The sequence below is a fragment of the Morus notabilis genome, unplaced genomic scaffold (genome assembly GCF_000414095.1).
Source record: "Morus notabilis unplaced genomic scaffold, ASM41409v2 Scaffold250, whole genome shotgun sequence".
NCBI classification, from domain to species: domain Eukaryota; kingdom Viridiplantae; phylum Streptophyta; class Magnoliopsida; order Rosales; family Moraceae; genus Morus; species Morus notabilis.
Genome location: NW_010358072.1, coordinates 427,437 through 439,351, shown reverse-complemented (window position 1 = coordinate 439,351; position 11,915 = coordinate 427,437). Strand labels below are relative to the sequence as shown.

Genomic DNA, 11,915 nt, shown 5'->3' with positions numbered 1-11,915 from the left:
AAGAAAAATACGATAATTTCCTCCAAGAGAAAAAAAAAATAAGATATTAACTTTCGTATACTTGTGATTTTACATTTTTAAGCAACTCCATAAATTTTTACATGCGCGGACGTTTTTCTTTTCACGGGTGAGGTAATCTTTTACTAAAAGGGGTTTTTTGTCTCACACCAACAATAAACGGCTTTTTTAACTGATACCTCAACGATATATATATATATATATATATAGCTTAAAGCTCTATAAATGAACTTCACACATCACAATTTATTCTCAAAGAAAAAAATCTACTTCACGTATTTATTAATATTTATTACTTGATTTCTCTCATATGCGTACAAGATTTATTACATAACAGCACTCTAAACCTCTGATCATTTCTATCCTCATTCCTCTGCTCAAAACCCAACATTTTCCTTTTCTTTGCTATATGGCAAGACATAACATGTGAATATACCGATACATAGACCATAGCACAATCTATATATATTGTATTGCCTTCTCATTCCAAAGCGCATCATCCCATTGTGTATGAAGGAGACGGCAAGTTGATTACAGTACTCTTTGTCTTTGTCATCATGTTAATGCTGTTAGTAATCCCTTGAGAACCAATGCCACTGTCCTTCAAACCCTGCCGCACAACAAAATTTACGATACGTTTGGTTCATGAGATTAGAACCATTTTTAATTTACGTGTATTTTTTGTGAGATAAAACACTATAGCGAACAATGAACCATGATTCGAATCAAGGTACGAATTCCCTCACTTTACTCATTCACAAAAGTTGAATCAAACACTTTTTTTTTTCCTCAATACATCTAGGAAAGTAATAGAAATGCACCTGGAAAGGGAAATGATCCGGTCCGCGAGCTGGCGCCGAGTTGATCTGCACAGTACCGGTCTCCATCGCGTCGCTGATTAAGATTGCCTTGTTTATGTCTTTAGTGAACACACAGCCCTGTGATTATAAATTGAGAACTTCTTATTTTTAGAATCGGAAATAATTCGGTTACTATTAAACATTAAAGAATAAAATAAAAGGAAAAAATAGCACATTTAACGTGTTTTGGCCTCTGCCTATATCCACAGACTAGGAAAAGAAAAGGAATTCACTAGTAATGAGCACTATGAACGGGGATCGATATAAATACAAATTACAAACACAAAAACGGCCTATCAGGTAACTTACCAAGACTATCAAATCAATAGAATAGATTTTCCTAATTTCATAACTGATACAAATAATTCAAATTACTAATAAAGGGGACAATATATAAAATATTAACTTTCTCAAATATGCCCCGCTAGATGGTAATTCAAATTACTAATAAAGGGGACAATATATAAAATATTAACTTTCTCTAATATGCCTCGCTAGATGAAGCTCCGATGGTGGAATCTTGAGAAAAGTTGGTACTGATGCCATTTAGATTATCAAAGCATCAATGCTTTGTGATAATTTGATTAACCAGAATCTTGTATTCATAAAGCGCCACTTCACTGGAGGGAGAAAGAAAAAGGCAAAGCGTCTCTTTCTTTTATTGCTAGGTAGTATCAAAAGCTTTTTGGCCGTTTTCCAATAACAAATTGAACACGGGCTGGAGAATGATGTTGAAGATTATTATTACCTGAAGGCCGAAATTGCTAGCATTACAGTGATGGATTCCTTCATCAACAGAGTTAATACGAATAAGCGGCAAAACCGGACCAAATGGCTCTTCCCATGCTATTCGCATATCTGGCCTAACATTGTCCAACAACAATGGCCATATGAGGTTGCCTTCCCTCTTGTATTCTTGACAGAATGTGGCTCCTTTCTGTTTGGCATCCATGACCAACCCTTCGATGAAGTTAGCGGAGGACTCCGTGACAACTGGAGTAATATCACAGTCGTCCTCCGGTGGCCCAACGGTTAATTTTGCCACCTTAGAATTGACTTTCTCGACGAGAGTATCAGCTACCGATGCCATGACCAACACAACCTTTACGGCTGTGCACCTTTGACCACTGATTACCGACAACAAACACACAATTATCAGTAAGAAAGTTAATAGCCATCTAAGTTACAATCAATGTGGTTGTCTTCACCTATAAGAAAAGCCTCCTTTTATGATGCTAACCGCTGCTAAATCCAAATCAGCATCCTCAAGAATAATGCACGCATCCTTTCCACCTAGCTCCATCTGAAGAGGAATCATGCCAGCCTTTCTTGAGATAGCTATTCCGGTGTCCCCACCTGTGAAGCTGAGAAAAATCACGCCTATTAATTAATGACAATCATACCACAAGCTTGTTATTAGACTATAAGTTTGTAGAAGGGTAAATAGTAGAGTATAAGATGATTCTAAAGCAGCTAGAGATTTACCTTATACAGTTGACCCCTGGATGCATAGTGAGGAAGTCGCCGATGTCAGAACCTTTCCCGGTGACACAACTCACAAGGCCTTTTGGAAAACCGGCCAAATGAAAGCAATGCACCATGTGAAGTGCAGCAACAGCACCCTGTGAGGATCAAACAATGGGATTTATAAAACAGCTTTAAACGTGCTAGTTTCAACATTGCATAAAGCAGGTGAAAAGCGAACCTGAGTCGGGGGCTTGAGCACAATGGAGTTTCCCGCAATAAGGGCAGGAGCAATCTTTGAGACAGCAAGATTGACAGGATAGTTAAAGGGTGGGATAGCTAAAACAACACCCAGTGGAATCTGCATTTAGGTCCAGCCAAAAATAAATCATCTCTGATATTTAATTTAAAAGCGTATTTCTTGCATTTTGACCATTCACGTATCGAGAGATAAACAACTTATGTACAAATAATGTGGAATGTTCGTTTGTTGCTGGCTTTAGTTCTCTAATTAGTGAAAGGCATATCAAGCTTCCATTTAGTATACAGAAGTGAAATTCTCAAATAGGCCTCATTTTTTTCATTCAAGTGATAAGAGCTCAAGCAATATAAGTTCATATAGAAGAAGCCATTAGTACTTTGGTATGCTGTACTCTGGATGGTATTATGTAGAAGCTCATATAGACAGTCAATGGTCAATGATTCTCTTTGGATATTCTTGGCACAAGAGAACATGTTCCTTTAGTTTTTAAAGACAAAAAAAAATGAAATATGTGGCTTCACGTGATCACACATAACAATATCCAAAGTGCCCCAATTAAGAGAACAAACCAGACCCCTCACAAGGCCAAAATGTAAAGCATGTAAAATAAATAGTAATTACCTTTGAAGTGAGGCAGTATTTGGTCCTCTCATTGCCTGGAAAGCTATCAGATACCAGAAACTTCCCTTCTCCGAGAATTCTCACTCCTTCTTCAGCACAATACGACACCAAATCCCCTGACCTGACAACCTTCATCAAACTCAAACCAAACACAAAAGTTTCAACAACCCATTTCCCAGAGATCACATTTATTGTTGATAGCAAAAGCCACAACTTTTACATGCAATAAAAGTACTCCAAAATAGTCCAACTAACATGCAATTTCATACTTAATTTTGAGTAAGCCTACGATATATCACATTTTTTGACACGTGTAGCTAAAATATCAGCCGTATAATAAGGATTTTTTGAAAAAAAAATATATATATTTCATGAGGCAGCTAAGACCATCTCCAATGCAAATCTTAATACCGATAGCATATTTGGCACCAAAAAATGTGATGGTATATGTCATTTTTATTTGTGCTCCAATGTATAAGGCTATTAGCACAACGAATAGTATTGCATTAATAGGCATTGATTTTCCTACTCAAAATGCTAAAATTTAGCACCAGTACAGAAAACATTGGATTGGAGATCTTTTTCTCACATGCCATAGTTCTACCATTTAATTTTTCAAATATCAAGAAGCCACTAGAAACATTTATACAACTTATGTTCCAACATACCTCAGTCACGGCGTCTTTCGCTGGTTTTGCTATCTCCTTAACGAGACACTCTGCGATCGGAGCTTTGTGCTGTTTCAGTATTGCAGCTGCTTTGTGAAGTAACTCTGCTCTTTTCCATAACGGAGTTTTTGCCCATGATTTTTGTGCTAATTTCGCCGTTTCTATTATTTTGTTCACCTCCTCTTGAGAACAAGCTATACACCAAACAAATTTCTCAACTTTGATTGCTTTTCACTTTTTCTTTTTTTTTAAAAAAAAAAAGTTTAATTAGCAAAACACCATCAAAACGAAGCAAGCTTTTTTCTGTTTTTCTTTCCCTTAACAAATAAAGCTAACAATGAAGAATAACAGTTACAACTAACCACCGTGATTCTTACGGGATCACATGTCAAGAACAACAATCCATCAACCAAGAACAGAAAATACATATCAAACGTCAAAAGAGAAAGATGATCATCAATTCCAGTAGAAATGAATCAAATTAATTAAAAAAAAAAACAAATTGATCACATAATAGTACCTTGCACTTTGAATTGGGTGTTTCTGGTGGTGGGGTTGATAATAGGCACGAATTTTCCAGAAGCGGATTTCTTCCACTCACCATCTGCATAGTACTTGTACACATCGCCATCTATGATCTCTGCAAAAGCTTCACTTCCGGACATATTTTGCCTATGAATTGATCTTTACTCTTTCTCGGTTTGAGCAACTCTAAATTGTTTGTTTAGTGTTGGAAAGTCAGCGAGCACAGGGATGTTAGTTGACAGGTGGAGGCCGGAGGGGGCTGCTGGGCTTGGAGTACCAGAGCAACACTATGTGACATTTTTTTTAAGATTTTTACTTTAAAAATTTAAAATTTAAAATTTAAATTAGTGAAATATGATATAATTTTAATTTTTAAAATTTAAATTTTAAATTTTTTATAAAAAAAAATATTATATAAAATTAAAAAATATGATTTAAAATTAGAAATAAATTTTTAAAATAAACATTCTATTCTTTTTTCTTTTTGCTTTATTTATTCTTTTTCTATAGCCGAGAAGTAATGTGAGGTATTTACTTTTATTTTATTTCTTGTGTTTTTTAGAGATATAATTGTATATGAGAGTTTTATATTATAATAAAAAAAATTATATATCATTATTTCTAAAAAAAATTTATAATAATAAAATTCAAATTTTAAACTCGAACTAGTAAAATAAACAAGACTTAATGTTCAATAGTATCTTATGCAAGGACGAAAATATCAATATCAACGGGTTGTCGAGCTTTTGATTTATAGATAATATTAGTAGAAATATAAAATAAGTGAATCTCTCATAAAAACTTTACATTTTTTATTAAAATTATACAAAATATTAAAATAATCAATATTATTTAATTTAAACTAATTTAATAATAAAAATAATATTTTTTTATCGAAATACGAGAGTCACGTGGAATCACATGAAACTTTTAAATGAGTAATGCTTACCATTCCATTATTCACACAAAGCCTTTAACAGTACAATAAAAAATTATCATAATTGTACATAAATTGTGAGTCCAATACGATTTTAAATAGTTATTACAAACAAGGTACAATAGTTTAAATATATCACATGAAAATTAACTATCAAACAAATTAATTACCAAACATAGAGGACACAAAGACTTTAAGTACTTTTAATATCAAAACGAGTTTCTAATAAGTTGAAAAGCATCTATTAAGTTCCGATCTTGATTTAAACAATACATTTGTCAAGATATTACCCTTAAATAATTTTGAAGGTAGTTATTAATGTGCCACATATATCTTTATTGATCTTTTTTCACTGTTAACCCATAAATCAGATATTAATTGTATATCTAACATGATGAGTAGTCATGGATGTATAATGGCATTTCAAATATCAGTCTTTGAATATGAATTGTTCATTTAAAAGGTAAAAATTATTTAAAAACTAATTAAGTCTTATGACCGGTTTGTTTCATATACTCAAATCATTGATTCTACTACAGTGTTTTTCTCTCACAACCAATTTGAATTTTAAACGTCAGAATTAAGAATCATGTTTTGAGTATACCTTCCAAATGGACCCTTAGGGGCCCGTTTGTTTCATAAACTCAAACTCAAATCATTGATTTTGCTATACTATTTTCCTCTCATAAAAAATTTAAATTTCAAACGTCAGAATCAATAATCATAATTTAACTATACCTTCTAAACGAACCCTTAGTAAATTTTTATTGCTTTTGATTTGAATCATGTTGTCTCATTTTATTTATAAAAAAAAAAAAAAAAAAGAGAGAATATGTGCTACAAATTTAACTTTTGAACTAAAAATATTTTTTTCTCGTGATTTTGGACATTCGTAGACATTTTTAAAAATATCCTAGATATTTATAAATATTAACATATATTGTGGATATTTGTAGACATTACACACATTTAACGGACAGGCCAAAAAGAATATATTTCTTCTTTATAGATTTCAAAAAATATGAATAATGTCGTGAAAATGTAGTTAACATCACAAAATCATCCTTGGGTGTATGCAAGCATGCAGCATGCATCATCATCATCGTATATTATAATTTTGGATTAGGAAAATGACAAACTTTGAAATGAAAAAAATATATTTTTTATGATTTTTAAAAATAATAAGTTTAACTCTTGCATCGTGTGGTTTTTGAGAAATTGTTTTTATTTTATAGACAAAATATATTTTAATGTGTGTCTAATTGTACTAAATTAAGAAGGAAAAAAAAAACTTTGTTTTCGTTTTAAAAAATGCAACTACGCACTGTAAAAGAAATGGTGAAATTGCAACAAATGTTTTTTAGTTTATTAGCTTTTGAGGATGAGATAATAACAAAACTTGTTTTTATCAAAATATTTTGGCCCACTTCATATTTTCAGAATGGCGCATTCATTATTATATAAAAATACTGCAGTTGTCTACATGATTTTAGCATCGTTCATTTCATCGATTCGAGTTTTCAGTTTTAGGTTTCTACAGTAAAAAACTCTCAGAAAATGTCACATCTAACTTTTTTTACTACAGTGAAAAGCTCTCAGAAAATATCACATCTCAGCTTGAATTAAAAACTCGAATCCGCAAAGCGAACGAGGCCTTTGAAATCCTATTAAAAAGCTCACTTTATTGTGTACCGATCAAAATTCCACTATTGGTCCCTTCAAAAAAAAAAAATTCTAGTATTGTTCCGTAAAACCCCGAACAAACAAAATCATCATAACTAAACATATCCCTTGTTTCTTGAGGAAAAAAAAAAGAATTATTTAGTGGATTGAGTGTATCACGTTATTTTATTTATGTGATATACATATCCAATGAAACTACACCATTAGTTACTTTGTCTATGTCAGTTTTTTAGCCGTGATTGAAATTGATCTCGTTTTTGTTTTTCATATTTTTTGATAAAAAAAATAAAAACGTTTTCAAAACGGCGTTTGGCGCAATAAAAGCAAAAAACATAAATGAAAATAATTTTTTAGTTTAGTGTAAAATGAGAGAGAAATGAAAAACGACATTTAGTCGTTTTTCATTTTTTATTTTCGTTTTCTCCTCTCTCGAGCAGAGAGAGAGAGAGACATTAATGGATTTTTTTATACTAAAAACAATCTCTTGATAAAACTATCAAACGCATTTTCAAAAATGATTTCTGTCTGAAAACATTTTCATTTTGATTTTCATACAAAAAATAAAATTATTTTGGAACAAGTTCCAAACGCGCCCTTTGTATTTTACATTTTATTGATGGCCGTTTTTGTATCAGGCCCATACAAGGGTCTAGACCCAATGGCCGTGTTTGGAATTGATCTCATTTTTATTTTTTACATTTTTTGAGAAATAAAAAATGAAAACATTTCCAAATTGGCGTTTGGAGCAATACAAACAAAAAAACGGAAATAAAAACGATTTTTTAGTTTAGTATAAAATGAGAGAGAAATAAAAAATGACTTTTAGTTGTTTTTCATTTTTTATTTTCATTTTCTCTTCTCTCAAGCAGAGAAAGAGAAAAAGAGACATTAATGGGTATTTTTACACTGAAAACAATCTCTTGATAAAACTACCAAACACATTTTCAAAAATGATTGCTATCTAAGACTAAAAACGTTTTCATTTTTATTTTCATACAAAAAACAAAATCATTTTAGAATGAGTTCCAAACGACCCCAATGATTCCGCACTATGACGAGATTGGGCTCGATTCGTGGACCCAAGCCACACTCAAAGAACTCACGTGGGCCGTGGTTTGGTGGGCCATGGGCAATCGAACGGGCCCATTTGTTTTTTAGTCTAGTCTGATTTTAAGTCCCGCTTTAGGTTTTTAAAATAATTGGGCTAAAGAATGAATGGGTGATGGAGAATCCAATCCAAAAATTCTTTGTTTGCCAATTAGGAGTCTTAGAAACCCTTTTCTCAACCTTTGGAGACTCGAAAGTCCAAAATTTAAGTTGTGGAACCTTCCTCTCTGACGCCAGATGAGATGTTTTTCTGCTCTGGAGCAACTTCCTCCGAAGCTGGCGAGGATTCCTCTCCCTAACAGTTGTTGCTCCGAAGGCATCACTGTGATGCCCCCACGGAGGCATCACCATAGATGTCACCATGGAGATACTTTTCATGCTCTAAGAAACTTCTTCGTGACCAAAGATACCTCCTATGCTCCGAGAGACTCCCATGTGTCCGAAGGTTTTTCATGTGCTCCATGGAGAGTAAATGTGTCAGGTGCTTCAGCGACGGCTGTTTAGACAAAATCGAAAGGCATCGTTCTGGAGCTAGTCTAGTGTGTGTTCATACCTCCGGAAATAGAAACACCTCCGGAGCACCAAATCAATCAAACACGCTATGATCTCCATAGCTGAGGAAGGTCTAATGTCAGCAAGAATTCCGAATTTAGTCTCCAAATACACCTTTTCTGGCCAATTTGTTTCTCAAAGAGTAAAGTCACCTAATGTAAGTGCTTCGGAGGGAAATGGTTCGTACAAGCCTCTAGCAAGGCGTGATCGTACGGCTTCGGAGCAACCACCAAAATCTTTCAAACTTCTTCTATAAATACCTCTTAGCTTTTTCATTTCAATAGGGGACTAGGGAGGCCTCTTTTGGAACTTTTAGACAGTTTTTCTAACACTTGAGTTCAACCCTTTGAGAATTGTTCTTCAAACTTGTGATCTTCGGATTTGAAGTTCGTCATAGAAATTTCACTCAAAAACTTTCAAAACACTTTGTTTGGCCCATCCAAACTTGTCTACAAGCTATGTTTGAAGTTTCTGAGGTTTATTCGGAGGTCCAAAAATCCGCCTCTGTGGCAAGACTTCGTCATCCCGGCGCACACTTCTGGAAAAGCATAAACTTCACCTGTTAATACACATTCTCGGAGGCAACCTATGTCTGATCTCTGAATTCTCTTCTGAAATAGCCTTATCTGCATTTTTGCGAGTCAAATAGCCGCTCCAGAGGTAACCCATGCTTGTCCTCAGAGCATTCCTCCCCTAAAACAGCCTTATCCACACTCTGCGAGTCAAATCTTCATCAATCGTTCGGTTACTCCTCCCACCATACTCCGTCCATGCAATCTCCATGACTGAGTTCAATATCTTCCCAGAGTACCTCAGCAACTTGGCAGCAAAGTGGGTCCTAATGTCTGATTTCTTTGGCTTACTTTGGGCCTAACCGATCTCCTTTTCTTCGTTGGAGGTCCTACCATTGTGAACGTCGCTGCGTCTTTCGTCCACATCAGCATTGATACCACCAAATTTAGTACTTGCACGTGTATACCTCATACATGTCGTACCTACCAAATCTACCGTGCCCTAACACATTTCTATTTCCTAGTTTATATAGTATTGATTTTTGAGTTAAAAACACCATTATTATTCCACCTAATTTTCTTATTTTAATCAATTAGCTTTAAATTAATTACTTTTATTTCTAAAATACCATTTTTCAATTTTTTCTTCTTTGTAACATGTGCCTTGCTAAGTTATTGTTTGTTCTTTTTTTTCCTTAACTTAAAATGCTGAACGAAAGAACAAATGCTGAGATTTTTTTTATTTTTTAACTAAAGTTGCTAACTTTTTTAGTAATACTACTTGCTTGTCGATCTTTCATGAACAATCTCTTGAACAATTTTTTTTAAAGGAAAATTGTATTAAGTTAAAAACTAATAAACAGTTATCTCGGTACAATATTAACGATCCATTAGAAGGACGGATGCACCCCTAAGGCCCAAAAAGGATAGAACACCTCAGCACACTAACAACGAGCATACATAAAGCTTGAATTGAAGAAACTCCTCCCATCGAGATAGGCTTTCGAGTGCTGGAGGGATAGATCACCAAACGCCGCAAAAAGGGGACATCTACACTGCATAAAAAAATTCTAGATGGACCAAGACAACCCTATCATGAGACATGCAAAAGGCCTTAAGCCGATCACCAAAAACTAACAACAAATAACAAAACAAACGAGAATCGGGTGAGAGACCACCGCCCTTATTACAAACACAAAAATTACATCAAAAAATAAAAATAAAAACCTCCGACCACTGCCATTAGAATCCTCCGGTGAAGCACAACCGGCCAACAGGCCGTCTAGGGAGATAGCCGGCCAAGAGATCTCAGCCACTAAACTACAAACTCGCCTAGAAACGAAACTCATCCATTCGGCTTCCAAGCTCCAAACCGGTTTAGATCCACCCAAACGGAACCACTACACCGTACACCGCTACCACCAACGAGAAGCTCACGACGAGTGATGAGTTGAATATGTGTTTACATTTGTGTTTTCCCAACTCATTATTTTGTGAGTTTTTAGGTGTTTTTAGGAGTTATTTATGTGTTTTCAATTTATTTTGTATGATTGTTTCAGTTGGAGTCCATTAGTGATTTTTGGGAATTTTTGGAGCAAAATTGAAGAATGGGCGCTAAGGCTTTGTAAAGGGGCATCTAGGCTTCGAAGATAGAGGAAAAACAAGTTTTCCAGTACAACAAACCCGAGAGCAAAGCGCCTAGGCGCCATAAAGTGGAGCCATGGCGCCAAAAATAAGTTCTCCAGTACTACAAACCCGAGAGCAAAGCGCTAGGAGCCATAAAGTCGAGCCATGGCGCTACAGAAAAGAAAATCGTAAATCGTAAATTTGCCGAGCAGCGCCATGGCGCCCAGGGACAGAGCCATGGCGCCACTTTGAATTTCTAAAGGCATGTGTTGTGACGCCGCAGCGCCATTGAAGCACAGCCACGGTGCCAGTTCGGGATTTTTATGTTTTAATCTCTAAATAATTACCAAAAGTGCCATTACGACCCCGAACCTATAAATAGGAATCCTTAGACTCAATTAGGTCAGGCTGGGACTTAGAAAAGAGAAAGGAGAACTTTTCTACTGCAGAGAAGAAGACGAATCAACCGGGAACAGAATTCTGCTTCAATTCGTCAAAATAGTTTCTTCTTCTCTTCTCATGTTTAAGAATATTGTTAAGATGTTTTATCTTTTCATTATGTTCTAAGTTTCCTATTCTAGGGCTACGATGTAGCCGGATCATGATGTTTTGAATTATGTTATCATATCAATCGAAGAATTATTCGTCCTAGTTGAGTTTTCATCACTGTTCTTAATGTTTCTAATTAATTGGCCACTAATTGGATGATTAGTTAATTCATAATGAAACCGGAAGGAGATTTATGTTTTTCGATCATTGTGTTGAATTCCATTGATTGCATGTAAGATAGGGATATACTTGCATGGTTGGTGTGGTTGCTACATGGAAATCCATAAAACTTAGTGACTCTTTAATTGTTTGAAATTCACATAGGAATATAGTGGGTTAGCAATCAAGGAGATTTTTTATGTAACTCGGAAGGGAGCATCGATTAATTTAGGGATTTTCGACTGTCAATTAAGGGGAATAATTTAAGATTGATTAGATAGATAATTCAAGGCGGAATAGTTTGGTGAAATCGGAAACCCTAGAGCTTCTTAATATTGAATTTTGATAATTACTTAAATTGTTAATTAGATT

At 34.6% G+C, this 11,915-nt stretch overlaps 1 protein-coding gene across 1 annotated transcript; it reads right to left on the bottom strand.

Annotated features, from left to right (window-relative positions):
• Positions 1–294: 294 nt before the first annotated feature.
• LOC21397610 (NADP-dependent glyceraldehyde-3-phosphate dehydrogenase) lies at positions 295–4,636 on the bottom strand. Its single transcript, XM_010091658.2, has 9 exons — positions 4,414–4,636; positions 3,894–4,087; positions 3,226–3,354; positions 2,584–2,703; positions 2,364–2,500; positions 2,087–2,242; positions 1,627–2,005; positions 840–956; positions 295–628 (listed from the first exon to the last, which is right to left on the bottom strand). The coding sequence occupies exons 1-9, from the start codon at positions 4,556–4,558 to the stop codon at positions 515–517; spliced, it is 1,491 nt and encodes a 496-aa protein (XP_010089960.1). The 5' UTR covers positions 4,559–4,636; the 3' UTR covers positions 295–514.
• Positions 4,637–11,915: the final 7,279 nt, after the last annotated feature.

What these genes read in the sequence shown, in the direction of transcription:
- LOC21397610 (XM_010091658.2), bottom strand. Translation starts at nt 4,558, where the DNA reads ATGTCCGGAAGTGAAGCTTTTGCAGAGATCATAGATGGCGATGTGTAC. An exon ending in CACCCAATTCAAAGTGCAAG is followed by an intron (nt 4,088 to 4,413) that starts GTACTATTATGT and finishes TTTGGTGTATAG; the next exon opens with CTTGTTCTCAAGAGGAGGTG. An exon ending in AAAGGAGGCTTTTCTTATAG is followed by an intron (nt 2,006 to 2,086) that starts GTGAAGACAACC and finishes GTCGGTAATCAG; the next exon opens with TGGTCAAAGGTGCACAGCCG.